Here is a 27,942-nt window from a genome sequence, read left to right on the forward strand (position 1 = left end):
GCTCCTGATATTGCGAACGACTTTCTTCAGCTGTACTTCAGTCTGCTTGATGAACACCTTTAGCTTATGAGTCGCTTCAGATTTAAGCTTCAGAAAGAACACCCATGTAAAACGTGAAAAGTCATCAACAATAACAAGAATGTACTTGCTACCACTGATACTTTTGATAGATGATGGACCACACAAATCAATATGAAGTAATTCTAGTGGTTCAACAACTTTAGTGTTTATTATAGATGGATGACTTTGACGACTCTGCTTCCCCATTTCACAAGCAGCACACAAATGTTCTCTAACGTACTTGAGCAACGGAAGACCTCGAACATGACCTCCAGTGACAAGCTTATTGATATCCTTAAAGTTAAGATGAGAGAGCCTTCGGTGCCACAACCAGCTTTCGTCAGATTGTGCTTTTGATAACAGGCAGATAGCTGGGTTTCCTTTGATGGGTTTGAGGTTTAAGGGAAACATTTCACCTTTACGCTCTGATTTGAGAATAACTCTTTTCGTTTTCTTCTTAACTATTTCTGAACCCTCATCGTCGAATGAAACTTTGAGACCGGTACCCCCAACAAGTTGAGATACACTGATGAGGTTGTGTTGTAATCCTTCCACGTATGCAACCTTTCGTATAGTGAAATCACCGTTTTTAATCATTCCGTAGCCTTTTATGGTGCCGAAGGAGTTGTTCCCGAACTTCACATTTCCACCGTTTAAAAGAGACATGTATTCTCTTAGCTCTTCCTTCCTTCCTGTCATGTGACGCGAGCAGCCACTGTCAATGTACCATTCTTCATCAAACTGCTCGTCACTGATAACCTGCAAAAATTAAGCAGATTTAGGAACCCAAACTTTCTTGGGTCCACGTGCGCCTTTCATAGGAACAGGGATAGTAAGAGAGATGTCAACAAGATATGTTCTTTTTATTAGTGTTGTTTCATCTTTCTTTTTGATGGTGAAAACTTTAATTTTATTGGGATTTGTTGCTTTTGGTTTGGATTCTGGTTTAATTGATGAAACCTTAGATTTTCCTTTTGGTTCAGTTAATGATTGAGGTTTTTGAGAGTGAACAGAATGGAATTTAGACTGAGGTGGAGAGGAATTAGAAGAGTTTGAAGAATTAGAAGAGTTAGAGTGTGAGAGCTTAAAAGGAGAGGACTTCTTGGCTGGAGATTGAGATGACTTCTTGGCTAGAGATTCTAGGTGACCCTTTTGCTTTTGATCATTAATGGGACCGACCCTATAATTTTGATCTCTTTTGTTCTCAGAACCGAACCTCTGCTTTCGGTTGAAGTTATTTTCTGAACCGAACCTCTGCTTTCGGTTGTTATTGCTCTCTTGTGATTCAACAGGACCTTTCTCTGACTTTAAGTTCCTATCTTGATGTGAGAAATAGGCATTCTGAGATTGCCAAAATTGTTTTCTTTCAGAGAGATTCTTCTTGTATCTCTGATTTCTTTGTTGTTTTTGATTTCTCATCTGCTTCGGTTGATGATGGATATTAGCTTTCGGTTTTTGTTTTTCTTTAGCTGATTCACTCTGAACTGATGAAGTTTCACTTGAAGGAGTGACTTCCTTTGCAGGAATTCCTTTTTCTTGAGGAATATCTTTTGTACCACTAGTACTTGGCACATCAAAGCTATCAGGCTTATTCAAGGGTTCTGGCACATATCTGCCTTTGCTTTTCCATGAGGTCCTTTCAGATAGACCAACCGTTTCATCAGCATTATCAATGGGAGCTGACCAGAAGAACTCGTCACAGCCATCAGCATTGTCTTCGTTTACAATTGCTGTGAGTTCAGCAATCTGATGTTCGGTTACACCTGTGACCTTATACACCTGATTTGGAGTAGTTCTGACCTTTTGATATACTACTGCCTTCTCTGCAAGAATCGCGGACTTTTGTTGGGACATACGAGCGAATTCTACTGAATTTTCCGAAATGAGATTCTTGTGGTTTTCGGGTTCACTCTTCACAAATTCTGAACAGTCAACTATGTCCTCTACATAAATTTCACTCATATTATCGTCCTCATTAAGCTCAGATGCATTTTCAACTTCAATTTTGTTTTCTGAACTCAAGTTGGCGTTTAAAGAGTCAAATTTTTGTATGGTTTCGGTTCTCAGTTTCAGTTTATCATTTTCATCCAAAAGGTTTTTAAGCATGTCCTTATGATCCTTGGACTTAATAAAAGATTCAATTTTGTCCAGTCCATACATATACGTCGGATTAACTTCTTCAGATGAAATAACACTTTCACAATTATACGCTTCAGCATCAATTTCATCCTCCTTAAACTCAAGGAAGGGTAAAATCATGCGATGAATCTTTTGTCCTATTTCACAATTCAAATGAAGCTGAGTGATATTAGTGTAAAGACGTTTAGCAATCAAACAAAAAACATTTCGCTGTTTTAAAAGCTTTAAATTGTCTCTTTGCAAATAAATGTTTTCATCTTTTGTTTTAATTAACTCCGACTCCTTCAGTTCGATCCACATCCTGCATTCCTCATTCTTCGAAGACACCCTGCTTATTTGGTCAGTTAGGTTAGAATTGGTGACTCGAGTTTGAGTTAAACTACTGTCTAGATGAGAGATTCTTGAATTAACACTTTTTAATTCTTTTTCATATGAGCATTATGGAACTTTGAATGAAACAAAAACGGATTGTACCTTCTTGATCAGTTCATCAAGCTCGTTGAACTGTACGCTGAGCGGTTTTGTAGTGAAGCACAAGTCCTCTCGCTCCTTTGCGTCTTCAATCCCCCCGTCCGTGTTGTATCCCCTTATCTGAGAAACGTCGGACACCATCAAGCATTTTCCACCACTGCTCTCTTCTTTCGCCACATAAGCCTTTCCATGAGAAGGCTTCCTTACTTCATCATCTTCAGAGTCGGTTGACCAGACCTCCACGCCACCGAACTCATCATCTGCTACCGAACCCTGCACAATTAAAGCGTTCATAGAAGGGTTAGTAGTAGATCTCTTCTTTCTGATCTCATCCAGCTTTTTCTGCAACAAAGCTTCTTCATCCTTTTCCTCATCCTTTTCTGCCATTTTCTTGAGGACGCAATCCTTTGCATAGTGATTCTTTCCTCCACAATAATAGCAGCTTACTCCCGAATCTCCTTCAGCTTTCGGTTCCTTCCTTGATTCTTCTGCCTTCGGTTCATCTTTGACCTTTTCAGAACTATAACTCCCCTGCCAATTTCAGTTCTTGTTTGTGGGGAATCTCTTCTTGATGAACCTCTTGGGGTTGGACACCATCATAGCATAGTCTTCAGAAGTGAGGTCATAGTCCTCCAAGTTGAGGTCTTCTTCTTCCATCACTGCTTTGCTTTTGGACAGGAGGGCCAACGGACCCAGGCTTGAAACCACATTTTTCTCTTGTAACACGATCTTTTCTTGGGATTTCAGGATGCCCACTAGTTTCGCCAAAGAATAGGATTTAAATTGCTCATGGGCTTTAACTGTGGACACTACAGCTCTCCACTCAGATCTGAGACCGTTCAAAAACGTAACCTTCTGCTCAATTAGCTTCCTTTCAATGTCATGTTTAATCATCTTGCTAAGAAGATGATTGAAGCGATCGAACGTTTGCGTCACAGTCTCTTCGGCTCCCTGCTTGAATTCACCAAACTCAGACAAGAGTAAGGTTTGAATGGAGTGTTCAAGATCTTCGTCTGTAGAGTATAATTCTCGTAGCCTGTCCCATATTTCTTTTGCAGTCGTGCACGAACTCACCATTCTGAAAGTATCGGATTGAAGAGCGAATCTGATTAATCTCAATGCTTTGATATTGCACTGAAATTTATCTTTTTCGTCTTGAGCAATATCTTTAACGTCTTTCAGAAGATCATTATACTCCTTTTGAGTTTTAATAATCCTTGAAGTTGCTGAATGAGAAAAGGGTCCAGAGATGATTGCTTCCCAGATAAGGTATCCATTATCCTCAGATCCTATAACATAATCTTCAAAGTGATGTGCCCAGACTTCATAATCGTGGGTGTATAGGATGGGAATCTTCGTTGTTGATCCAATGTTGTTCGAAATATTAATGGGATTGGATTGCGACTCGTCCATGCTTGATCGAATAACCTGTTAAAAGATCAGACTTGTAATGTAATAAATTAGGGCAAAACAATAAATATCGAGTTACGTCAATTATGGGATGACAGATCAATAAATATCAGTAAATGTGGAATAACCCTAATCGAAACCTTTTTCACAGAAAAGAAGTGTATGATTTACACAGCCTCCTGCTCTGATACCAATTGATGAGTTAAAAACTAACTTGAAGATCGATTAGATCTTATAACAGGTAAAATAAAGAATACGAAAATAGTAAACAACTCAAGTATGGATCGAAGAATGTCGAATGATTAATCAACAATCCTCAGCAGAGCTCGATAAAGAACTTCTACTGTAGAGGATTAAGGGTTTACAAGAACGATAAAGAAAATAATATGTGATCTATTGTGATCGCTATCCATCGTTTTTTTTTAATATGCATGCAAGCACATTAATTTATATTAAAACCCTAACAGCTCACGGTTGGACAGGCCCAAACCGGAGTAACAAAACTTGGACTATAAACCAAGCCCAATAGACGCAATACATCAAAACTGCTACGCTATGCTACCCAACAGCTAGGTCTTGGTAGAAGACACGCTTTATATAATAGTAGGAATCATAGGGATTTCTAGGGTTTTTCAAACGTTTATAGTTGTTTTACAAACATTTTTACATTTACAGTTCATATACATTTTCAATACTTACAATTCATATACATTTTCCATACTTACAGTTCATAAACTTACAAATTCTTACATACAAATTAAGACACTAAAATACTTATGATCTCACCAGCTTCAAAGCTGATACTCTCTTTCAAAATTACTTGTATCCTCAGGTCATCATAGACAGGTACCGATGCAAGGGCTAGGGAAGATGGAGCTCGTTGAAGACTCATCTTTCATTTTGATTTATGCTTTAGTGTTTATCAAAATTTGACAGAACACACTTGTATAATAATTCTATTATTAATGCAATGGATGATGTTGTTGCTTGTTTACTACTTTACATTGTTGTGATACTGTACATGACGTCCTCCGGCCCAAAACGTTTCCGCCGTTCTTGGTTTTGGGGTGTGACACCTTATCCATGTGAATTTGTTATAACAAGATAATGTTACTGACAAATCCAAACTCTTATGGATAAAACATGCTCATTCTTAATTTCTTGCCATTAAGGGTCCCACCATTGCTTCCAAGTTATTGAGCAGCCCACCCCTTCATTTCAATGTACTTTCCATTGAACAAGGTGCCTTGCTCCTATGTAATCTATTGAGAACTTATAGAACTCACATGCATAGTTGACCAAACTGGAATGGCATAGAAACAAAAATTTGTCAACACGATAGGTTAGAAGCCTCAAGTCGTGTGCTAGTGTTTAATAATAGGTTTACTCTTGATTAGTTCTTGAACCTATTAAAGATCATTTAGACTCCCACTAACCTCTTGACATATAAGATTCTCTTTTCAACAAACATTCCTTGACAAAACAAATATTCAAGAGTTAGTGTGTGTCTTTATCAAGACAAAATCTTCATACAATTTGGTACTAGTTGGTCTTTGTCTTATTTTAGACATCACAACTCACCAAAATGTGAAAAAATAAGAACATTCCTACTTAAGATTTTATCACTCAAGTCACAATCTTGGAGTTTGACTCTAAGACTTGATCTTGGAATGAAGTACGATTCATCTTATTGACTTAACCCATTTTGACAATTCTCGACTCCTCTTCTTAGCCATACTAGTGCAATAAGGTGTCCTTAGAGGATGAATTGTAATATGGTTCTTAAGATGATCATAAAACATGATACAAAAGTACTCTCCCTTTTTCTTAGATTGGAGAAACTTTTATCTTTCTGCCTAATTAATTCTTCTTATTCGTTCTACCATTCATTGAAACTTTTCAATGATTCAAAATTACACTTAATCTTGTAAGCATAATCATGTTTACTAGACATTTAGTAAATCATGACGAATAATCTTGTTGTTATTAATGGTGGACTTGACTAGTGCACAACATTGTGAACTTGATCTCCTAGTCCTTCACTTGACTCTTTGTCAAGGAATTAGCCTTCAAATATCTAAGTACCAAGATTTCCATACATCACATGATTCAAATCATATGATTCCATGCTTCTGTCCAGTTGAAACTTGGGCTATGGGAATTTTTCCTTACTTAGAACATAACACATACACTTTATATTGCTTATAATAGAAACACACAAACATCAATTTTCACAATTGCTATTACAAGGAAATATAAATAAGACAAAATCAAAATTTATTTTATTGCGGAAAAATATATATCCTTACAATGTAAATGAAAACTATTCTATTACCTATTCCTAAGCAATCTACCATAACTCTAAACAGCAGCTCAAAAATCCGATCATCGAATCCATGCGATCGTAATCCATTTCTTCGCGATCAGACCCTGCTCGCTCCTTCCTTTAGGCTTCCTTTCTTTTCTTCGATCCTTCAAAACATCAAAATGTAATATTATCACATCATGTATTAAGAATCTCCAAATAGGAACTTAATGGAGTTAGATAGTGGATTTTACCTAAAGCAGAGTCATACATCTTGACTCTCCCATCTCTTGATTTTTTAGGTAGTGAGGGCAGCTTTGTAACCAATGCCCCTTCTTTTAGCAGTATAAACACATGGATTCTTCTGGAATGGTACACGGGACTATTTCAGACTCAGCCTTTCTCTTGCGTAGAGAAAACTTTTCTGGACTTCCATTGTTGCCATTTCCTATAGAAGGTTGGGATATTGATTTATTAGACAAAATTTGCTCGACCAGTGCGCAAAATCATTTTTGATTCAGCAGCAATAAGCAGATGAGTCAAATCAATAAGTGTCATGTCGTGGTCCATCATATAGTACTCTCTAAAGAACTTACCATATGATTCAGGAAGTCACTAAACAACCAACTTCCTTGAGACATCGACACCTAACAATCTTGTCAATGTGTGACTTCATCTTTAAGACGTATGTACACACAGACTTTCCATCTTTGTGTCGTATTGCCAATAGGGCTTGAATGACCTTGAACTTTTCAAGTTTTAAACATGTGGGTCAAGGAGAGTTATTGGAGGAGGTGGAGAAATGAAGCATGATTTTCATTTCCACAATCCAATCGTGGAACATCATCTTCATGTGGAAAATCTTTTCCAACGGATTTAGGAAGACCATAGTTGTCAAACTTTGACATCTATGAAACGGGAGAAAATTCAAGTTTAGTTGATTGAGTCCTTAATAAAACACCCAAATGAGATATTAAGGCCAGGATCCAACACAATATCCTACAAATTGGAAGTGGGATGTCGTAATCCAACTTGCAGAATATTTGAAGGTAAGTGAATGACGATTCACTAATTTTCCACCATGAAAAACGAAAAAGGAATTTAAGTTTTAAATGTATTGAAAACTCCTAGATCTTTTGAGATTCATTGAACTTTTCAATGTCATGTTTAAATCTTGATATGCACCTCGATTTGTGACTGGGATACCGAGGATCACAAAACAGGGTGTAAATAACCATGCAAATATACATGGTGCCCCCAATGTTATAGTCACCTATTCGATGTGCCGGTTAACCACACACGCTCCATCGAACTATGACAGCCATCGAGTCACCCTTTGCCACCTTTGCATAGAACCCAATTAGTGTGCCGGTTAACCACACGCTCCACTAACATCTTAGCAAAGGTACAAAGTGTAATTTCATGGAATTGCATCAATTCACTTTTGCCTAAAGTAACTAAGATTGGGAATTTTGTAAAACATTTAGCTACTTTATTTTTCATTATACTTTTAATGAGGAGAGGGTTTGCCTTATCCTACCCGTTTGGCTAACGATCCTCCACCAATCAAGGAACGGTGGGTGAGAGTGGACACCCATTAAACGGCCATTTTATAGGCCATAACCTTATACCCCCCCCCCCCCCCTTATAGATTGGCTTCGTGAATGAGGCCTACTAACGGTAAGACTAGCATTTAAGTTATACATATAATATTAAACTTTTAATATTATACATAGTATAAGGGTGTATTTTACACTTTTAAAATACTAGGTGGTTTAATTTTATAAATTACACTTTTAATTTAATCAAATATAAACCAAATGATGATGGATTTATTAACTTTCTTTTAATTATACTTTCAATTAACTTAATAAAACCAAAAGGGTGAAATTTGAACTTTTCAAAACTAGGGTTTTAGAATTTAACATTTTAAAATTAAACTTTTAATCAAAATTTAAATTCCAAAACTTAAGGGCAAGTTTTGAAACTTTTCAGAACATAAGCAAGAACATTCTAGATCAAATTACAAATAATAATAATTAACCAATTAATTAGTAATTATCCAAATATGACCTAATTCAATTTCTTGCAAGATAATCTATCAAATAATTCAAATAAATCAAGTTTATCACATAAGGCAATGATTATCTAATTAATTTGACAATTATCTTCTATTTGGTAAGGATATCTTTTAAATTAAACAATTAATTTAACCTAATCCCTTAAATCCTCTAAAATTCGAAATTATGGGATGGGATAATATCAAAATCTTTAATTACCAAATTTAAACACTTAAAAGATAATTACAAGATATGACATTTATCCAAATCCCTAAAAAATAGGATCTTATCTTGGGGAAGGAGGCAAATTTCGAAATTCAAGGGTTGGATAACCCTAGAATTTGAAAACATGGAGGCTAAGGAAAGGGTTTGGGAAACCCTAACCAATTTCGAAATCTTGGAGGCTAAGGAAAGCGTTTGGGAAACCCTAACCAAATTTCATAAATCAGGGTTCAAGAACCCTAATTTCAAAAATTCATGCATCCTAGGGTTTATTGGCCATAAACCCTAATTTGTCAAGTTTATACATTTGTATAATGCTAATTGAAACAAAAACCAATGGCTCTTATACCACTGATGGGTTTTATACAAACAATCATATGTGTGCATGCAACCCTAAAGTTGGATCTATGTTATCACTATTAGTTATACAACATTATGAACATGTGAAGAACCCTAACAAGATTCTAGGGATTTCGAAATTCACAAAGAAAGATGAAATACATACCTCCTATTGTTATATTGTAATAACAACTTAAATCTTGAATCTTCTTGTCTTTGAAAGCAAGCGCCACAAGTGTTGCGCCTCTAATGGCTCACAAACAAACCTAGCAACCAAGGATTACTATGGAGAGAGAAAGGAAGTGGAAAAATCGGCTCTAAGCCTCTCTTGGAGTGCCTTAGACGAAATCCAACCTAATAGGGATTTATATAGGTGATAAAGAAGGCTTAGGATAAGGCAGGTGTATCTTAGATAACCCTGATCCCTTAACTTCCTGCCTAAGGCTTCCAATGCACCCTTAGAGCCCAAGGAAACCCTAGGACACTCTAGATTTCGTTCCCCACCTCTAAGGGAGGTTTTAGAATGCTTCAATGCTCAACTTTTGAACATTATCACCTTTAGTCCCTGCAGTTTCAATTAATTCATTTAATCCTAAAATTAATTCTAAATTAATTTTTGATTACATATTAATTAAACAATATGCTTTCTAATCAATATATTATATCCATAATACATTAATAAATCATTTATCTTGATTTCAAATTAATTTATTAACCAAGTAATAAATTAATAAATCATTCTTTTCTCTCCAACAATTATCCTATTCCATTGCCAGGTTTGAAGGCAACCCAAAAGGATCATGCACAACCGGGACAAGTACTTACCAAATATTGTTACGGGCTTAGACACTAATCAAACACCAACATCATTATGCTAGTAGGGTTCCAAACTCCTTAATCTTTTAAGCACCTACTTTAAACCCTTTTGTAGTACTTTTACTAAGGTACTTTGATAGGGCTCAACCATCAATGGACCAACCTGCAGCCCAAATGCAAAAAGGATGCTCCAGCAAGGCTCAAACGGATTGTTAAGAAGCCTATCAGATTCCTTGACTATAAGATACACATGAATGGGTCGAGAAGTTAGCTAAAGAATCTCACACCTTCTCTTTAAAGCCACATGTCCTCATACTTAGTAGTTTCTATTTACCGCATTTAGTCCATGTTCTCATATTCCTAGGAATCACCTTACATTTATTTCATAACTATTATTTAAATGATTGTACGTGAAGGAAGTAAACATCGGAAAATTGATCCAGTTGCCTGTCATCTTCTTATCTTCTTAGAAGATTGATCATCTCAAATCAATCCATATTATACTTTAAGTCCAAAAACCAAAGAAACATATTTGATAAGATCCACTATAGCTAAGGGATTGTACTACTAAGCATGAACCACTTCCCTTAAAATTTCGACAATTACGTGCAAGAATTCAAATTTAGCAATTAATAACTCTTACAAATCACAATTAGATCGAAATAAAACACCATTTCATTATTGACCATATATATCCTATAATACTCATTAAGGTAATGTACTTTATATCAAACAACGTACCTTATGTCTTTTTATATATCTTCACTTGCAAATACGCCTAATAATATTCAAACCAAAAGTAAATAGAAATTTGGGTGTTAAATGTTTTTTAGTGGTCATTATTTTATGTTGATAAATCTACCAATGATACTTATTTTTATAATACTTATTGGAATGTAAGTGAGGCTAGAATTTGGTAGAATTGATTTTTCATCATGCAACTAGTCCAATATGAATGCTTGTTGAAGGTAACTATTTGTATTCTCGTCAAGGGATTATTATTTATATTTGAGTGGAAGGTTATTGTTTTTTTAACAGCAAATCTAATCTACCACTAAACTACTTCTTAATTTCACATATGTCCGTGACGAGGCTTGAACCCTCAACCTTAAGAAGGGAGGACAACAACTGAAACCACTAGCCTAGAAGCCCTTTCAGAAGTTTATTGTTTATTGATCAAGAGATATTTACATCTTATGCCTTTCGGTTATTATTTTGTAGTTGATTTTAACAGACACTGGCATTCATAGATTTATAGATATTATAAATATTATTTCGTAATTTTATATTGTAGCTTAATATAGTTATTTTAAGACTTCCCATTTTGATTTGATATTTATCATATTATTATCATTCAATGCTTTTCATTGTCATTGAGTCATTTTGGGTTTATTTATCTTAAAACTATGAATCTTAATATGCATAAAGACTAACCATTTTTGTTGCATATATGTATAGCAAGTACCAATTGATGACTCAATTTATTATCTACTAAGGTAGAAGGATTGTACTAAAGTAGTTGAAGACCACTTCAATATTTATGGATATCTTGGAAGATTTTGAAGACTTAATGGGAGTATGATCATAAGGTAATTAGACCTGTGAAAAATTAGAGTCAATAATACTTGTTTGGTAAATTGTTGTAATGATTTTATTATGACTTTCAATATTTCAAAATATACAAATCCTTGGATGATATAAAAAATATGAGGGTGTCATACATTTTTATGTTCAAATCCCAAAGTACAACATTGGTGTGTGTGTATTTATCATTTCTCCACAAATGAATACATGGAATCACACATGAATATACTTTGTTCTCGCATTCTCAGCATTTTTTATGTTCTCATTTGATCCTACTCCTATATATATATATATATATATATATATATATATATATATATATATATATATATATATATATATATATATATATATATATATATATATATATATATATAGAGAGAGAGAGAGAGAGAGAGAGAGAGAAAGAAAGATAGGGAATATACATTACATCCACATCTAAGCTTAGGTACTAAACCTCTAAAATATGTCGTTTTAACTTGGTGAATATACACAGTTTGGTTTTCACTTGGTAAATATACTATCCTCGATAACATTTCTTTCATACATTATCATTTTATCATCCTTATTTTCTTTCCTCCATAACCGTTTATTACTTCACCCCAGTGAACATTACTTTTTCTCACTATCACGAAGGTCAAAGATAATGAATATTCTTGATAGTTTATCAAAACTATTGTGTCGATCTTGAATCTACATCTGCAAGTGTTATCGTAAATCCCCTAAGCGCGATCTTTATATACTAAATAACTTTTTTTATGAGTTTTAGTACCTATGGTTAGGTGTTGCTCTAATGTATAATCACTTTGCCATATATATATATATATATATATATATATATATATATATATATATATATATATATATATATATATATATATATATATAAGGTTAGGTTCATATGAGAATATCATATTTTGTGAGACATGGGATGCAATCCTAGCTTTTATTTTGGAGATAAAAAATATATATTTTTAAAATACAAAATAAATGAAAATTTTTGAAACAAAAAAATTAAATATTATTTTCGTCATTTACATTATCCAAAAATATAAAATAAATAAATAAATTACCATGTTTTTCAAAATATACGAGAAATATTCTAATAGAATATTATACTGTAAATATTCAAATTGAATTTTTAGAATATTAGAATATTCTACTAGAATATTAAACTATAAATATTCAAAAAAAATTCTAATAGAATATTAAAATACTCTAACAAATCTAACAATTTTAGTAGAATGTTATAATATTCTAACATTCTAAAAATTAGATTTGATTATTTACAGTGTAATATTATATTAGAATATTTCACAATTATATTTCAAACAAAATGGAATTTTTTTTGGATAAATTAAATAACAAAAATAAATTTTTAAAAAATCATATATTTCATTTTACAATTTTTTTTTTTATTTTGCTGATCTCCAAGATAAATAGCTAGGTTCGTGTTCTCATGTCTCACAAAATTGGCATGATCTTAAATGAACGTTTACCTCTATCTCTCTCTCTCTCTCTCTCTCTCTCTCTCTCTCTATATATATATATATATATATATATATATATATATATATATATATATATATATATATATATATCACATCACATCTCACGATAACTTGATCAATCCTTAACATGACCCAACCCAATGATAATTTTCAGGTTAAAGACACAATATAGTTATAAATTACATCGATAACTTGATTCATCATTAACTTGACCCAACCTAAAGATAATATATAGGGTTAGAGACACAATTTTAATTAGATTTTACTTTCTAGAAATTTTTAACTTGCTTCATATGAAAATTACTAGTACAAGGAAAATGTAGAAGTCATGTTACAAAGTTGATTGTTAAGTGAGTTGAATAGTATGAAGTTTATAAAAGTTGAGGGGGTAAGTTAATATTTTTTATAATTATATGAATATCTACTCATCAAACAGAAATGGAATCTTTTAACGGTTCTTATTTAAAAGACATACACATAGTGAAATTAAGGGTTTAGATATTCGGCCACCCCATTCTCTTTTTTTATCCCCTCCCCTATAGATTGAATGTATATATATATATATATATATATATATATATATATATATATATATATATATATATATATATATATATATATATATATATATATATTAAACAAATATTATTATAAATAAAAAACAATCGTAAATACTTAATCAGCGTTTCAATTAAATTCTCAAACATTAAAACTAAAACAATAATAATTATATACATATTTAATCATTAAAACTAGAACGATAATAACTATTATACATATTTAATCGTTAAAACTAAAATGTTATAAATATTTAGTCGCTCAATATGTAGGGTAACCCATTCTATTGCACATAAACATTTGCAATGAATTCATTGTGGCGTACGTGTAATTGAGTTCTCTTTCTTCATGCGTAAAAAATGATAGAGTTATTTTTTTTAATTTGTAAAAGTTATAAACGAAGTAATGTTTTATTATTTCAAATTGCAAGTTATAAAAAAAAGTGATGAATTATTTTTAAAATTTTATAAAAGTTATAAATTAAGTGATATGTTATTCTTTTAAGTTGGAAGTTATAAAAAAATGATATAATTATTTGATAAATGGGTATAAATAAATGGGTTGGTGGGTCATATATGGGTTTCTGTTTCAAACCCGCCAACCCGTGACCCGCCAACTCGTGACCTGTATATTTAAATGGGTCGTGTTTGGGTTGTCATATTTTGACCCGTCAACCCGCGACACGTCAACCCGAACACGACACGATTGTCAGACCTAAGAATAACAGGATCCAGAAATTAAATATATGACATGTAAAATTATGAAATTTCTTTCTAATTTTCTTTCTATTCACTTAAAATTATGACAAGATTTTTTAATTTTATAAATATGACACTTGTAATCACCGGAAATATAAATATAGAAAGAAAAGGTAAAAAGATATTTAATTTCTCGTACACATACACATACGAGGGTTAATCGAATCCATGGGCTCGTTTCCTCTCGCAAATCCTGAATCCAACGGAATCGTCATCACGAAATCGCAAATCCTAATTCGATTGCTTCTCTAGTCGATCGAGGAAAGCGCAATCGATCAAAGTCGAGAGGTGAAAGTTTTAGGGCTGCGAAAGCTTAATGATGTGATCGACATCATCGTGAGGCAATCGGCTTCGGATTGGCTCCGCCACCTGCGTGAACATCACGGCAGCTTTGAATATCTGTAAGTGTATGTTTTGGCTATGAATTATGTTGGATATGAGCATAGCAATTTGCACTCGAAGTCTTGAACACTATCAAATTTTCCCCTTTCTTCCTGTTCGTATCAAATTGAGAACTGTAAGGTTGAATTTATTATAGTACTTTTAGATTACGATTAATCACCTCTTCATTCTCTTTCACTCAGTTCTTTTTTGATTCATTCATATAAATTCTCAGTTTGTTATTTAGGCACACCAATCCTCATGAGAGCCAAATACGCAACAACCCGATATAACACCAGCATCAGTGCCAAAGCCACAACCGATAGCACTTGCCCATCAAGCCCAACGCTCTTAATAGCCGGAAAATCCTCAACCAAACACGTCAAGTTACCACATTTGTAAGTCTGCCCATGCTCATATTGTGAAGCTATCAACAACTTGTAAGTATGTTGACTGATGGATATGTATTTGATCCAAGATATGAAATCAGGCACATGTTGAACATAGTATCCACCTGCTAGTGTGAATGATAACATGATCACAGATCCCATAATGGTGGCTGATTTTTGGTTCATAACTAGTGCTCCTACGGCTAACCCTAGCCCTTGTGATGCCAACACGCTAAAAAGAAGTGTGAATAGCGCATACAAAAAACTTCCAAAATCTGATTTGAGCCCAGCCATCCAGTAGGTTATGATGCAAAACAATGTTGGTAGAACTAACTCCATAGGAAGATCTCCTATTGTTCTTGATATAAAATAAGATGAAAGTCTATACATTCCTGAAGATCGTTCTTTTCCTAGCATTTGCCTTTCTTGAGGGAATGTGAAAATTGCTTGAAATAAAGGAAAGAACCCCCAGAATCCAGTGTAAAAGAATAGCAATCCTGACTGCATAGTTTTCGATTAAGAAACATGTTAGATTATTATTATTATTATTATTATTTATAAGTTAAAAGTGATGACAAACAAGAGTATATATTTATATTTTATACCTGATCTTGTAAGTGAGCCTTATCAGATTGCCACCATAGCAAACCACAAAGGAATGACACAGCTATAACCTGACCGATCTTGAGAGTGGAAAAGAATTCATGTTTCCTTTCTTTAACACCTCTTTTGAGTAAAACCATGACTTGTTGCAACCAAGTCGTGCTCCATCGTTCATGCTTCTTGTTGTCTAAAACATCGTTCTCATCATCATTGAATTCTACTACTTCAGCTTTTAATTTCTCATCAAGATTCGACTTATAAGCCAAAACCAACTTCTGCTTCACCGCATTTTGATCCCCATAACTTGAATTATCCGGCGATATCCCTAAAATATTAACAACATTTGTAGTAACTATGCAAATTCATTAAAAAAAAAAAGGTAATGTGTATGTTCAACACCAACGGTCAAGGGACAGTTACGTTCAGAAAATGAACTTGTCAGGTTCTGAACCTGAACTGAAATGTCATGCCAGGTTCAGAACCTGGCAATATGCCAGTATGTTCTTTGTTGGACTCCTATCCTAGGGTTGTAATGAAACAATATTTTCAATGTTTATACCATTTGCAAGATCTAGCAAAAAGTCGGAAGGATTCATGGCGACCAATGGCGAAAATCCAATACTGTTAAAATAATCCATAACTTCCGATCCTTTACCAAAAAACAACGAATTCCCTTCCGATAACAACAACACCTTATGAAACATGTAAAAAAGCCTACTTGAAGGTTGATGAATCGTCATAACAATTGTTCTTCCGCCTCTTGCTAATTCCCATAAAGTCAAAGCAATCCTTTGAGCAGTTGTTGAATCAAGCCCAGATGTTGGCTCATCCAAGAACAACAAACTAGGGTTTATAAGCATTTCTTGCCCGATACTAACTCTTTTTCTCTCTCCACCCGACACCCCTCTTAAATTCGGCCCACCGATGATAATATTCTTGCATCTTGTTAACCTAAGTTGGTCGATCACCGCTTCCGCATGTGTGATCTTTTCTTGAGTAGTGAGCTTTTTAGGCAAGCGGAGTAAGGCGGTGAAAACAAGGGTTTCGGTGACTGTTAAATGAGGATATAGAATGTCATCTTGAGTGACAAAACCGGTGTACCGCTTCATGATACTTGAAAACGGTTTGCCATTGTAGGTGATGGTCCCGTCTAGCTTGCCACCTAGGCGGCCACCTAATGCAGTTAAAAGGGTAGTTTTTCCACATCCGGATGGCCCTAACATGGCTAACATTTCTCCGGGCAACACCATGCCGGTTATGCCTTTGAGTATCTGTTTCTCTGTAGGCTCGTGGTTTTTCTTTCTTTTTATCCATCCTTGTTTCTTGTTTTTGATGGTGTAAACCACTTCTTGAAACTGTTCAATTAAATAATCGGAATAATAAGTTTATAACATATAAACACTTTTTTTTTTTCGAAAAAGGATGAAAATTGAACCTTTAGTGTAACCGGATGATCGACTTTGTTGAAGATTGATGGAGGGGGTGAGGTTTGAGCTGATGATTGAGCCTCTATATCTACCATTTGGGTTGCCATTTGAATATTTTTTTTCCTAATTCTGATTTACAAATAAAAAAATGGTATATGTTGTTATTTACATACATACATACATGTGATTCGTTAATTGTATGTTGGTGTATTATATAGTAAGAGAACCGAATTAAGGTGAAATAAAAGTCATGCAATAGAGGTGTGCGGGTTTATGGCACATACCCTTGATTTGGTGTAAGAGAATAGAGATGGAGAAGGAAGTCATGCAATAGACATGTGCGTTTATGATGTGTTCCCATGTATTTGGGAGGATTTGGTGTGATAGTTTGTGTTGGGTGAAATATTTGTTTGTGTAAACAAAATGTTTTTTTTTTGAAAGAGAATGTTTGTTTGTATTTGATTCAGCAATGTTTTTTTTTTTAAATGACATTCAGTGTCACGTTTTTGTTATGATCAAATGTGTAACATTTTATTTGTAACTTGTTTAACGGATTGAAATATGAATGAATATTCTGTTAAGGTAAGTTGCATAAATTGGGAAAAGATAAAAACGAAATACGATTGCATAAATTATTGGTTAACAAAGTGAAAGATTGTTGTTGTGTAAGTATTTGAAAATGGTAAACCGTGTCCATGTCACAAGACCCATCACATTGGGTGTAAATCATAGAACAAAATTAGCAATACTTTGCCTTTGGGTATGTACAACTTTGAATCATGGACCTCCTTTATAGAATTTCACATGTATACTCCAGTTCTCATCTCAGCTCAGGGGTAAAATTAAAATCATCTTGTCGTTATTGTGGTTTTTTTAGAACTTATCTTTTTATGTTCCAAATTTTTATGATAGTTTTGGATTTTAATGTGTTTAGGCTCTAGTTATTGATCTTCTGGATGGTGCTCAAGAAAGAGTTACTAATTCATTGTCATTGCTGATGCCATTCTGATTGATGTTTCAAGCTAGTAAAGTTCATTGCTAAATTTGGTGATTAGTCATTGTTCATTTCTATTCTTGGTATGTTGTTTTTTGTTTGGATTTTATTGGTATAAATCTCAAAATCCTGCTAATTGTCTTCTAATGGTGCTTTGTATTAGTTCTTTTTTATTTTATTTTTAAATATTTAATATATTAATAAGTAATAAAAAAATTATATATAATATATGTGATGCGGTGCAGTTTTTTTTTTTTTTTTTTTTTTTGCGGTTTTTGAAAACTAAAAACTGTACCGCACTGCAAGTTTGTAGTTTTTGAAAAACAGAAAATCTCACCATCGTTTCCGTTGCAGTTTCGGTTTATTGGTTGCGGCTTATGTGGTTTTTTCAGGTTTTTAGTTGCGGTACGGTTGGAAATGTTGAACATAGTCGGGAATCGGTAAGGCTTGGTATACACGACATGAGGGTCTCGTAGTGAGGAAGGAGATGGTTGACTTTCGTGGTGTATGCCATGAAAGACCATAGCCAATAGCTTCTCTTCCTCTCTCTTTCTCTCATTTCGTTGCAAGTACACCACCAATGGTGTAATAGTGTGGAAGGAGATGACGATGTGGTGGAGCTGTTTGGCGTGTCCTCATACCCGATGGCCTAATAGAAGCTACTTAGAAGTTGTTTGATAGTTGTTAGCTAGGTTAGAGCTGACTGAGCTAGAAGCCGATTGGGTTAGAAGTTATGAGTTAACTTCTGATTGAAACTTGATGTTTGATTTTGCATCCGATTGGTAGTGCAAAATAACTATATTATCCTTAGACAACATTTTTTATAATAATTTATTTATGATTTACCATTTAACTTATAACATTATAAAAATATACAAAGTTATTGGTTTGATATAAAAACATTCTCGATTAGCCACACCCATCATCCTCTTGCAACTATTGCCACCTTCTTTGAAGGTTAACAACTATGCAACATACAACAGCTAGTACCTAAATTAAACCGAAATCAGTCCCAATCTATGCATCAACCCACTAATATTAATAACCAAACTATATGTATCACTTACAGTTAGGGCCGACAATTCTTGACACGACACGCGACACAACCCGTGACACGACACGAAATAAATAGGTTTGAGCTGAGTTTTTCAACCCGCTAACCCGCCAACCCGTTTATTAAACGGGTCATATATGGGTTTCTCAAAAAATAAACGGGTTGACCTGCCAACCCGTTTATATTCTTAATAAAAAAAATTATTTTATTTTTAAATGTATTTATGTATCAACTATTAATATTTAATAAGTTTTATATAATATATACCATTGATTCATAGACCATTTGACTGTTTTGATATTTTGACTCGTGGTGGATGGTCTAAGGTTATAAGTCGTGACCTATAAGACGAAGTCTGTAACATGTTTCTATGAATGTTTTTAATTTTCATTTGGATGTTTAAGACTTAAATGTCTAAAATCCGGACCCACAAACCCGCCAACCTGTAACCCGTAAAAATAAATGGGTTGGTGGGTCATATATGGGTTTATGTTCCAAACTCGCCAACCCATTACCCGCCAACCCGTGACCTGTATATTTAAATGGGTCGTGTTTGGGTTGACATATTTTGACCCGCCAACTTGCGACACGCCAACCCGAACACGACACGATTGCCAGACCTACTTACAGTCAACTAGGAAATCACAATTATACTTGTGAATGATTCATAAACCGGAAACTTTCATCTTATATGTAATTAATGTTAAAAGACTAATTCAAAGCTAAGAAGATTAGAAGATTGGAGTGGGAATTGATTCACCTTTAGGTAGACTTATAGTTATATGTTCAGTGTTATCTCTTGTGTACGTATGTATATTTGTTTAAATAATAAACCAAACAAACATAATCTTCTTGTTTTTTTAACAGTTGGTTAGTGGTTAGAAGTTAGATTCATTAAGATTATCTTCTTTGTTATGTTAAACCCAACAATTAAACTTATCAATCTAGAACTCAAACTTTAGTCATTTAAGCTTAACGAAAGTCCAAATTCAAAGAGTATCCGCCATTCAAGCATTAATACTTATGAAATCCTAAGAAAATTTTCCAAAATATGATTCGTTTCAAAAAGTGCAATAGAAAACAGTGATTTTGTGAAATTAGTTAATTGAGTGAAAACAGAAGGATAAGAAGAAACCAATAGAATTAGAACAAATTGACAAGCAGTCGATAGCAATCAACAAAGTTGAAAGCGATTTTGATTTTGTGAAATTGACTCAGTCAATAGCCAACATCTTGTTATTAAAAAAAAAAACAAACTCACCTAAGGAAGACGACGGCACGGAGGAGGAATTCGACAGCATCGTCGGCGTTGCTGAAACAGCGAACGGAGTGCCTAAGCGATGGTGGCCGGTCTCGTTTCAACGGCCATTTGAGGAAGAAGGATGGAGTGTAAATGTTATCCGGGTATTAAAGGGCTTTAGTGGCTAAGGAAGAAGATGGTTGTGATGTTGATCAAAGGGAAAAAGGAGCAGATGATGGAAATGATCTAATCCAACACTTTTTTTTTCTTGGACTGAGTCGGAGGATTTCGAAAGGTTGTGGATCTAGTTAGAGGCTATATTGATAGCATCAAACACACAAGAATCAGATCATGTCAGCAAAAACTTTTTACTAGACTATGTCAGAATCAAAAGACAATCAAACAACCCCTTAACAAAGCATCACTGCAAACATTGTACATTATTGTTGGAATTGTTTTATATCAAATATTATTTATAGCTCATGAGAATGATATATTTATTTTCAACAACATACTTTCTCTCACTTCAATTTTATTAAGAGAACAATGATAAAGTTCTATGTGGTTTGCTATTCTACTTAGAGTTTAAGAAGTTTTCAAATAAAAAATGCCTTTTTTTTAGAATGTTTTATTATAGTTTGGTCTCGTAAATTAAACCGTTAGTGTTATTATGTTGAGTGATGCTAATATGACTCTTTTACTTTCATTTTGTATTTCTTTTATGTAACTGAGTGAGCTCAATTTTTGTCCCACCTTTTTCAAGAACATCCCTAAATCTATGCCCCTTTGTATTCGTTGAATTGTCTATGTTGTCATCGATGGTTGTATGGTTCATATCAAATCTATAAAATATTTGTAGGGTTCTCTTTAGAAAAAAATAAAATCGAACGATGAAATGGAAAGATATGATAACATTATTGTAACGACCCAATTTTCACGACCAAAAATTTCATTTTTGATTAAGTAATTTGCACAAAATTTGTATTAAAATATCAATCGATCATATCATTTAATAAAAGCATGTCTCGTATCTGAAAACCGAATCGTAAAAACATAATAATGTTAGAGTACAAATCCCAGAATAACTCATAGTGCGGAAAACAAAGAGTGTGCGTATGATGTGCCGCTACCGCGCCAGCTCCTTCCCCTTCGCTGAAGAGGTACCTGAAACCAAAACTGTAAACTGTAAGCACGAAGCTTAGTGAGTTCCCCCATTGTACCACATACCATACAATCACATAGCATACATAATGTCAGGCAATCTGGGGTGCCCGACCTACCCGGTACGTCTATTCTAGGGTGCCGACCTACCCGTGTCAAGCTATTCTAGGGTGCTGACCTACCCGTCGGTCCTAACAACCGACCCTCGGGGACTAATCCACCCCTACTGTTGCTATCACATATATCATAACATGAACATACTATCAGACATATTTGGGGTGTCCGAACTACCCTTCGGTCCTAACAACTGAACTTGGGGACTATTCCCCTCCTACTACCACTATCACATATAACATATCATGCCGGCATATAAACATTTCATCACATACTGTCAGAAATATCTGGGGTGTCTGACCTACCCTTCGGTCCTAACAACCGAACTCTACTACTATCACATATAACATATCATGCCAGCATATAACATATCAGGTAGTAGCAAACCTAGATGATATCACAAAGACAATCATCTAACATACAACTCCTACTGGTGGGCCGACATTGTGGCCATAGACCCACCGCTACTGGAAGGTAACTCACCTCATAGTAGCTGCTGATCTATGCGGGAATCCTCTGACTGCTGCCGTTGCTGCTCCGGAAATCCTCCGGCTATAATTCCCACAAAACACTTAGTCATACACTGCTAACTGTTCTTAGGGTAAAATGATCATATTACCCCTGACCAAATCGAAGTCAAAGTCAACTTCTAGTTGACCTGACTCGCCGAGTTGGCCCGCCAACTCGCCGAGTCCATATCCTTCCATTTGTCCTTATACCCGTCTCTACTCGTTGAGTTAGGCGATGATTCGATGAGTTTTCCTTCTTAATGAACATCGACTGAATCCTCATCCAACTCGCCGAGTTGTATGAACAACTCGTCGAGTTCATCTTCATCCTTAAGAAGATTTCCTTGGGCTAGCCAAGTCTGCTCATGTACTCGCCAAGTCCCATGAATTTCCAGAACAATGGTTTAGTCCAGAATGTTGGGTCACTCCCCGGGACCCCCCTAAAACTTTTCCACACTCAACTGGGTCCTTATGACTGTCAAATGATATGGGACAGAAACATTGGACTCGCCGAGTCCAAGAGTGGACTCGTCGAGTCGGTCACATCCTCTCACTAAATCTTTGATTTCTGATGAACAACCCTTGATCAAAAGATAGATCTATGCTTCTACAATCGATCTAGCACGTAAAGTTACAACCTTTACGTGCTTGCATGGGACTTTGAGCTCAAAATGTCCTAAAACAACCTCTTACAATGCATGGGGCCTTCTTTGAGTGCAAGAGCCACTCCTTTCTACCTTGTAACCCCTCTAAGGGCCTAGATCTGAAACATCAACCCCTAACCATGCTTGCAATCATGGTTGGTGATCAAAATGGCTTAGAAAAGCCCTAAAACTCCACAATATGGGATCTATCAAAAGAACAAACAAGGTATAGACTTTATACCTTCTGTAGACTACAAATGATGCTCAAAATCGGATCCTTCTAGCCTCTTCTTGATCCTTCAAGCTTTTCCTTCCTTCCTTGGGCCACAAAAGCACCAAAATAACTCCAAATGCCTTAGATTGCTTCAATAACGGCTAGGGTTTGCTATGGGGGTCTTCTGGGAGCAAATGGGACGAAGGAGGCCGAGTTAAGGTGTTTAAATAGGGTGCAAACCCTCGGGTTAGGTTTTTTGTCCAGACAGGGCCTACTCGTTGAGTACGGGACCCGACTCGTCGAGTCCACTGCTTAAACCCCGCGTCTCATCCCGCTTCTACTCGGCGAGTTGGTCCTTCAACTCGCCGAGTCCAAGGCTAAAATGCAAAACATTTTAAAGAATTAATAAAAGAATACGTACCAAGAACCAGCTGCTACAAATCTCTCCCGCTTATTTTAGACTTCGTCCTCGAAGTCCGCTGCTCGATCCTGAAATAGCTCGGGGTAATGCTCCATCATCTCGTCCGCCGGCTCCCAAGTCCACTTCGACCCCTTCCGGTGCTGCCATGCACCTTCACGAGTTCTACTCTTTTGTTCCTCAAATCCTTCGACTTCTGGTCGAGGATTTCCACGGGTCGCTCAATGTAGTTCAGACTGTCATCAACCTGAATGTCCTCTAAGGGTACCACTGCTGAGGCTTCCACCAGGCACTTTCGCAACTGGAAAACATGGAAAGTGTTGTGTATCTGACTGAGTTCGGCTGGCAAATCCAGCCTATACACCACCTTGCCCACCCGGGCTATAACCCTGAACGGTCCAATGTACCTGGGGCCCAACTTGCCCCACTTCCTGAATCGGATAACGCCTTTCCATGGCGACACCTTCAATAGAATCATATCCCCGACCTGGAACTCCAGGTTTGATCGGCGCTTATCGGCATAGCTTTTCTGCCGACTCTGAGCAGTCTGAAGCCTGCTCCGGACCTACTGAATCTTCTCTGTCGTCTTGAGCACTACCTCAGTACTCCCCATTACCCTCTGGCCAACCTCGCCCCAACATATCGGGGTCCTGCACTTCCTCCCATATAGCATCTCGAAGGGAGGATGATCAATGCTCACATGATAACTATTGTTATAGGAGAACTCTTCCAATGGAAGGTAGGTATCCCAACTACCTCTGAATTCTAATACGCATGCTCGCAGCATATCCTCCAGGGTCTGGATGGTCCGCTCGCTCTGACCATCTGTATGCAGGTGAAAGGCGGTGCTAAAATGCAGACGAGTACCCAGCTCGTCATGAAACTTCCTCCAAAACCTGGAAGTGAACCGCACATCCCTATCTGAAATCACAGAACTGGCACACCATGTCGCGCCACCACCTCCCGGATATAGACGTCGGCCAACTTCTTGGCCGAGATGCTCTCCTGAATTAGGATAAAATGGGCGCTCTTGGTCAATCGATCGACGATGACCCATATCGAATCCACTCCCCGCACTGTCCTGTGAAGCTTGGTGATAAAATCCATCGTGATGTCTTCCCATTTCCACAGTGGAATATCCAACGGTTGCATCTTGCCGTGAGGTCTCTGATGCTCAGCCTTGACCTTCCTGCAGGTCAAGCACCGCTCCACGAACCGTGCCACATCCCGCTTCATGTAGGGCCACCAATAGTCCAGACAAAGATCCTTATACATCTTCGTCGCCCCCGGGATGAATGGAGAACCGAGATTTATGCGCCTCCTCCATCAGAACCTGGCACACACCCCCGTGGTATGGTACCCACACCCTACGGTGTAGTGTCAGTAATTCTTGGTTGTCATAGTCGATGGAGGAAACCTGCCCCACGATCCGCTCGCTCTTCCGAAGTTCCTCCTTCATGGCCTCCTGCTGGGCCTCCTGAATCCGCTCCAACAGCAGAGTCACCACTATCATCCTCAGGCAGATATCCTTGATCGGCGATGCCTTGCGGCTAAGCGCGTCGGCCACCACATTGGCCTTACCCGGGTGATAAAGGACCTCGCAATCGTAATCCTTTACCACGTTCATCCACCGACGCTGCCTCATGTTTAGATTCGGCTGATCCATGAGGTACCTCAAACTCTTATGGTCCGTGTAGATGGTACAACGAACCCCATAGAGGTAATGACACCAAATCTTGAGGGAGAATACAACAGCCCCAACTCCAAATCATGTGTCGGGTAGTTCGCCTCGTGAGGCTTCAGTTGCCTCGACGCATAGGTGATGACATGCCCTCTCTGCATCAATACTGCGCCCAAACCTGAGATGGACGCATCGCAGTACACAACAAAATCCTCCATGCCCTCTGGCAGGGCTAAGATTGGCGCATCGCAAAATCTCTGTCTCAATGTCTCGAACGCGGCCTGCTGCTCAGGCCCCCAACGAAAGACCACAACCTTCCTTGTTAGCCTGGTCAGAGGTGCGACTATCTTGGAGAAATCCTAGATGAATCTCCGATAGTAGCCGGCTAATCCTAGGAAACTCTGAATCTCGGATGGAGACTTCGGAACCTCCAATCTCATCACGGCCTCCACTTTGGCCGGGTCTACTGAGATCCTGTTCTGGTTGACGAGATGCCCAAGGAACTGCACCTCGTGCAACCAGAACTCACGCTTGGAGAACTTAGCATACAAGTTCTCCCTCCTCAAAGTCTCCAGAACCTCTCGCAGATGCTCCTCGTGCTCCTCCTGCATCTTGGAGTAAACCAAGATATCATCAATAAACACTATCACAGACCGGTCTAATATCGGTCTACACACGCAGTTCATGAGGTCCATGAATGCGGCAGGAGCATTGGTGAGCCCGAAGGGCATCACCACAAACTCGTAGTAGCCATAGCGCGTCCGAAACGCAGTCTTCTATACATCCTCCTTCTGACCCTCATCTGATGATATCCTGAACGCAGATCAATCTTGGAGAACCAAGATGCTCCCTATAGCTAGTCAAAGAGGTCATCAATCATTAGGTGTGGGTAACGGTTCTTCATTGTTACCTTGTTCAGCTCTCGGTAATCTATACACATCCGATGCGACCCATCCTTCTTTCTTACAAACAGAATCGGGGCTCCCCAGGGAGAGCTACTCGGTCTAATGATTCCCTTGTCTAACAGCTCCTGCAGCTGTGTAGACAACTCCTGCATCTTAGGAGGAGCCAACCGATACGGTGCCTTGGCTATCGGAGCCGCACCAGGGACTAGGTCGATCCTGAACTCCACCTGCCTCTCCGGAGGTATCCCTGGCGTCTCCTCGGGGAATACATCCGTAAACTTTCGCACTATTGGCACATCACCCACTGCCGCCTTACTCGCCTCCCGGGTGTCCATGACATAAGCGACATATCCTGCGCAACCCTACTGAAGGTAACGCCTAGCTCTCGCTGCTGAACATACTGTTGGTCCTTGTTGTGGCCTTTCACCCTGAACTACCAACTTCCCCCACTTGGGGTCCTGATCCGAACCAGTTGCTGCGCGCAATCTATCACTGCCCCATTGGGGCTCAACCAATCCATGCCTATAATCACCTTGTTCCCTCTCAACGGAATAGGAACCAGGTCCACCAGATAATGCTCCTTGAATAATCTCAACACACAGTCTCGGAATACCGTCGATGCTCGCACCGATCGTTCATCTGCAATCTCTACCTCTAAGGGCAATCCAACATGCCCAAAGACTCAGGAAACTTCTTGCTAAGCGCAAGAGAGAAAAATGATCGGGTAGCCCCCGAATTAAATAGTACCGACACTGGGATACCATTCACATGGAACGATCCTAAACAGATCACATACATAACATATCAAAATCACAACAGCGCATCATAAATCATAAAGATAAGAAATCATACTCGTCACCACATCGGGTGCAGCGCGTGCCTCCTCGGTAGTCAACTGGAATGTCCGGATCCTCACCATTGGAGCCTCTGCCTTGCCCTGCCGGCCATCAGTGATCCGTAGGGTTGCTGGAGCTAGCGCCTTCATTGGCGCTGATGCTGCTGTCAACTGGGGGGTAGTTGGCCTTCTTGTGGCCCCTCTGGTTGTAGTGGAAACATAGCAACTCAGACGTCTAAATAACTGGTATAGGGGCAGTACAATCCCTGCTGAAATTCCCCGTCTTGCCGCACTTGTAGCAGCCCGACGATCCCAATCTACATGCCCCCTCATGTGGCTGGCCTGCCGCATTTCCTGCAGTGGCCCGGTCCTGACTGGCCTTTCGGCCTACCGTCTGAGCCCTTGAGCTTCTTCCTTGAATCCCTAGTCGTTTGGCCCTCCTATATCTTTCTTTTCCTGACATGCTCCAGATCAATCTCCCTCTCCCTTGCCCTGGCAATCATGGAATCCAGGGTAGGGCACACTGAAAAACTAACATGCTCCCGAATGTCGGCCTATAACATGTCGTGGTAGCGGGTCCTCCTTGTATCCTCATCTCCCGCATACTGGGGCACCAGCAATGCCCTCTCCAGGAACTTGGCGGTGATCTCCGCCACAGTCTCCGTAGTCTGTCTCATGTCCAAAAACTCCCTGGCCAGATGCTAAAGCTCTACAGCTGGTGCAAACTCTGCTCGGAACCGGGTCACAAAATTTGACCATGTCATAGCCTCAACAGCCGAGGCTCCCAGAGAGTCACCAACCGACTCCCACCAATCCCTAGCCCTGTCCCTCAAACACCCTGCTGCAAATCGTACCTTCGACCCCTCGGGGCAGAAGCTGGTCAGTTGTGCGGACTCAATGTCCGCAATCCATTGTCTGGAAGCAATGGGGTCCTTCGCCCCGTGGAAATCTGGTGCACCACTACCCCTGAAGTCCTTAAAGGACAGTGTGCGGGATCCTGACTGGCCAGACGCCATGTCACTCCTGAACGCCCTAAGGCGATCCTCCATCAGCTCGACTATCCCTTCCTTGATCGACCCGAAGATGATGGGGGTCGACTCAAGGATGCCTCTGGTGATCTCTGATGCGATGAACTCGCAT

General features: G+C 37.7%; 1 protein-coding gene and 1 long non-coding RNA gene across 2 annotated transcripts; one reads left to right on the forward strand and one right to left on the reverse strand.

The window, feature by feature from the left end:
- Nucleotides 1-14,362: 14,362 nt before the first annotated feature.
- LOC145052059 (uncharacterized) lies at nt 14,363-17,614 on the forward strand. The gene is made up of 2 exons (XR_013683956.1): nt 14,363-14,634; nt 14,862-17,614. It is a non-coding gene; the product is annotated as an uncharacterized LOC145052059 (long non-coding RNA).
- On the reverse strand, nt 14,826-17,140 carry LOC145052058 (ABC transporter G family member 9-like). Its single transcript, XM_078999868.1, has 4 exons — nt 17,042-17,140; nt 16,166-16,961; nt 15,609-15,931; nt 14,826-15,504 (listed from the first exon to the last, which is right to left on the reverse strand). The coding sequence occupies exons 1-4, from the start codon at nt 17,138-17,140 to the stop codon at nt 14,854-14,856; spliced, it is 1,869 nt and encodes a 622-aa protein (XP_078855994.1). The 3' UTR covers nt 14,826-14,853.
- Nucleotides 17,615-27,942: the final 10,328 nt, after the last annotated feature.

This window comes from Lactuca serriola, chromosome 5 (genome assembly GCF_051521515.1).
Source record: "Lactuca serriola cultivar US96UC23 chromosome 5, Lser_US96UC23_V15, whole genome shotgun sequence".
In the NCBI taxonomy this organism is placed as follows: domain Eukaryota; kingdom Viridiplantae; phylum Streptophyta; class Magnoliopsida; order Asterales; family Asteraceae; genus Lactuca; species Lactuca serriola.